A 3,961-nucleotide genomic window follows, 5' to 3' on the forward strand; every position below is an offset into this window, starting at 1 on the left:
AAAATTATGCAACATTCACATGCTCACAAAATTTTACTCAGTTTGAACATCACACATACACCCTTTTATTTTTAACATAAATACATGTCCTACCTTGGCAAAGGTTCAGGATATGTCACATCCAGAGCAGCTGCCTTAATAACTTTGTTTTGAAGGGCTTCCACCAAAGCATCCTGATCCACTATCAGACCTGGGTTACAGTAAGAAGGATATGTTTATTTTCATGTTCTTTACTGTCCTCTCAATATTCTTTTGGGTGAAGTGGTGAGGCAAACAGCAGGGCAGGCCATGGTCACAGTGCAGAAGCAGCAGTGGAGTGTGGTGCAGTGGGAATGAGAAGCCTGGATATGTGCATTGGGGAATTAGCAGAATGAAACAGAATGCCAGGTGTCAGGGTAGGCTGTGCCACCCTAATGTGTGTGAGCAACAACATTGCATTAAATAAATAAAAGGCTTAAGTAGGAGATATATAAATACACATGGGCTTCTAACACTCCAAGGTCACTAACATTTCAGAGATCTACTTTCTCTTTATTATGGGAACATGTAAATATTTTACTGAGATATGACCATGGGTGTCTAAATAAACTAAAAATCAGAAAATTTAAGGAAAATTTCAGAGGGACAGCCTCCATATTAGAGGTTTTCCCAGGACTTGTCATGCCACCAAACTTTAATGTAGTTTTGTTTATTCTGTACCTTACCTCTGCTGATATTAATAAGAGTAGCAGTGGGTTTCATCAGCTCCAGCTCCCTCTTCCCAATCAGTTTGTGTGTCTGTGGAGTTAGGGTCACAGCCAATAATACAAAATCTGACTGCTGGAGCAAATCATCCATCTTCTTACAGTAAACAGCTCCAACAGCACTTTCTTCTTCCTTTTTTCTGAAGGAAAAAATCCCAAAATTAAACTGCAGCAGCAAGAAACAAGGGAAGTATCAAATCACCAGTAGAGAAAATGTTTCTTTATCTTTAAATGTATTTTTATCTTTGCTGTGTAGTTCAAAGCAGTTAGCTGCTTGTCTGAAACTCAGTAAAAAAAAAGATCAAGCTATTTCCCACAACACCAAGTGAACTGTACACAAATTTGCAGTATGGTGGGGATGGAAAGTAAGAAATGGGTATGACATAAATGCACTGAATAAACGATAAACCAAATGCATTTCTGTCACAATTTCTGTGCTAGGGATTTTTTTCCTACCCAAAAGCAAGACTGATGTCTTGTGAAAATCAAGTAATTTGAGTAAGTAATGTGAAAATTACTGAGGAAAGAGACAAGATTAAAGCTTCCCAAATCTATGTCAGCAACAGCCTGATTGTGCTGTGCATCAGTGCTGATGGTTTCACTGAAACCACACGCTGCAGAACCTGCTGGCACACTCGATCTGTATCAGGATGAGGTTGGCTGGCTCTCATCAAATTCCCACAAAAGAAAAGAATGGAATGGGCCTGATGGGAGCACAGAGGCACAGGGCACATACACCTCATCTAGAAGACAGCAAACAGACTGGCAAGTCTGGCCCTATATTGTCACGTGGCTTTGGAAGGGTGAGATGTCTCTGCCTGAATTCCTGCCTCACCTAAATCACAGAGTTAAGTCCTCCCAGTTTTCTCCTTTCCAGTCCATTGCAATGTCACCACAATGACAGGAAGAAGTCAGGAGCCCCAACTAACAGGGAGAACAGTGAGGTATATCTCTCCCATTCCTTCCTGACTTTCTTTCTGTATAAATTGGGAAATTAATGACTATCTTGGAATATGTGTATGCACTTTTCCACTTAAAATAAAGAGCACTGTAAAAAGTGAAAGCACAGTGAAAAGTACAAATAACACATAAAAGGAGTGACAAAATAGAGTTGCCTTAGAACTGCAACAAGCTTTACCTCTGATTTCTGTTGTGGTACAAAATCTTCATTTCAAAGGCTTTGGCTCTTTCAGCCACTTTGTAACCAATTTTGCCCATTCCCAGGATTCCCAGGGTTGCTCCAGAAACCTCAACCCCCAGCCAGTCCGCGGGGAAATACTCTGTGTCAGGGGAGACTGCCATCTCATGGCCTTGGAAGAGCAAAATAAGAATTATGTAATCTAAAGGATGTTCCAGCATTTGGTTACTTCCCCTCCACACACACTTTTTATCGTAGGACTAGGCAGAAGCACAGGAGCAGTAATGTATTGTCATGTAATGTATTGTTTCTGGACAATAAGTGAGTAATGCTGCACTGTACACAGGACTGCTGACACTGATTTCTTGCTCAGGAGAGAAACATACCCAGCCTCTCTTTGGCAAGAAAGGAAGCAAGGAAGGTAAGGCCAAAGCAGCAGTAAGGCCATCTGGTTCCCAGCCTCCTTGCAGATACACCAAGGTTGACAGGGAAAAGAAACACAGAGCATGGTGGGCAGATTTCTTGTTCATAATGACTCAGATACATGGCAGCTTGGCAAAGACAGGCTTCAAACCTCCTTGAGAATACATTCTATTAATCCCCTTTTATTGCAACCTGAAAAGCAAGACTGCAATGAACAAGTACAATGAATAAGTGGCTGTGGGCTGAGGGAGAAGAGGCCTGAATTTAGAGCTGTCCAAAGAAGGAACAACTCTACCTTGCCAATATGCCAGTTTGGAAATAGGATGCCAGTTATTGTCAACAAGACAGATTTGTCTTAACTTCTTCCTTTGCCCCTATTTCCCATATTTCTAGTGTTAAGCTTACTTTTGCATCAGCACACATTTTCTGCATGTTTTGAAGTCATCTTTTCTATGAAAAAACTAAGATCATTTAAGTTATCACCTTCCACTAGTCTCCTGGAAGATGCCAGCATCAAAGCCATCCCCATGTCTGCAGTGTCAGTGGAAACAATAAATGGAGTATTGGACACCTTCACGCCATAGCTGGAGATGAGTTTCAGATCCAAGTGATCTATTCCCACTCCAGAACTTGCAACTACCTTCAAGTTAGGCAAGCTTTGGAGCAGTTCTTCATTAATAGCTGGTTTGTGATACCACACATAGATAGCTCTGATCTTTTTGCTGAGAAGTGTCTTGTTTTCAAGATATTCTTTCATGGTGATGAGATGAAAATGTTTCTTCAGAAATCCAAGATGGTCTTCATATACTCCAAGCCTCCCTCCTATACAGTCAACTAGCACATAAGGCAGTTCCTGACTCTCCATGCCCTACAAAAGCAAAGAGAACCAAAAGGACATGATCTGAAGTGATCCATTATACGTTTTTTTTCTAAAAACCAGGAACTGATTGGCTCAATTGCGTTCTGTTTTCCCACTTGATGAAGGATTTGGCTAAAGATAACCACTCACACATGCAGAAGTCTTTTGGGTTCTCCTTGTGTTATTCAGAAGGATGTTCAATTTCTATATAATCTTGTTAATAAGAAAACATTTCTGGCATACCAAGTATACTAACACTTAAACAAATGAGTAACCAGTAGTTACTCCTGTTCAATGTTCAATATTTAAAGGCAAAGTCACGATAATTTAAGAATGCAGCTATGTGAGTGGAAAGGTATCTTTTAGTCTGCAAATTCTGCCACTTCTAAAATTTTCTAAGCAATTATCATTGATGAGATTACCTCAGTAAAAATCTCATTTAATGTAACAGAGCTATAAATTGTCAATTATTAACTTTGGAGTTACCCATGAATGTAAATTTACCCTTTCTTTCTTCAGTCTCCTTCAGTGCTTTGCCAACTCTTCACTCTTCACTCTGCTGACTCTGCAAAGAGCCAAGGCTGTGATCTCAGGTTAAAGCCGAGACCCCCTCACGCCGCCCCTCATTGCGAGGGGCAATGCTCCCGCACCGGCACCGCCGGGCCAGCTCCCCCTTCTGTGCCCCGGCCACCGGCCCCGGAGCGCGGTGTCCCGGGAAGTTCTCCCTGCCCAGGGAGAGCAAAGCGCTTTCCGCTGTCCCGGCAGGACTAAAGACAGGAGGGAGCTGGAGCGGCGGGC

At 41.9% G+C, this 3,961-nt stretch overlaps 1 protein-coding gene across 1 annotated transcript in view; it reads right to left on the minus strand.

The window, feature by feature from the left end:
- The window catches only part of LOC102045348, a 24,718-nt gene that overhangs the window by 451 nt on the left and 20,306 nt on the right, over nucleotides 1–3,961 (minus strand). The window contains exons 11-14 of the mRNA XM_031056960.1: nucleotides 2,788–3,172; nucleotides 1,882–2,053; nucleotides 705–883; nucleotides 94–190 (exon numbers count right to left, since the gene is read on the minus strand). Of these exons, the coding sequence (XP_030912820.1) occupies nucleotides 94–190; nucleotides 705–883; nucleotides 1,882–2,053; nucleotides 2,788–3,172 (833 nt within the window). The remainder of the gene's footprint in view (nucleotides 1–93; nucleotides 191–704; nucleotides 884–1,881; nucleotides 2,054–2,787; nucleotides 3,173–3,961) is intronic.

The sequence above is a fragment of the Geospiza fortis genome, unplaced genomic scaffold (genome assembly GCF_000277835.1).
Source record: "Geospiza fortis unplaced genomic scaffold, GeoFor_1.0 scaffold104, whole genome shotgun sequence".
Lineage (NCBI taxonomy): Eukaryota > Metazoa > Chordata > Aves > Passeriformes > Thraupidae > Geospiza > Geospiza fortis.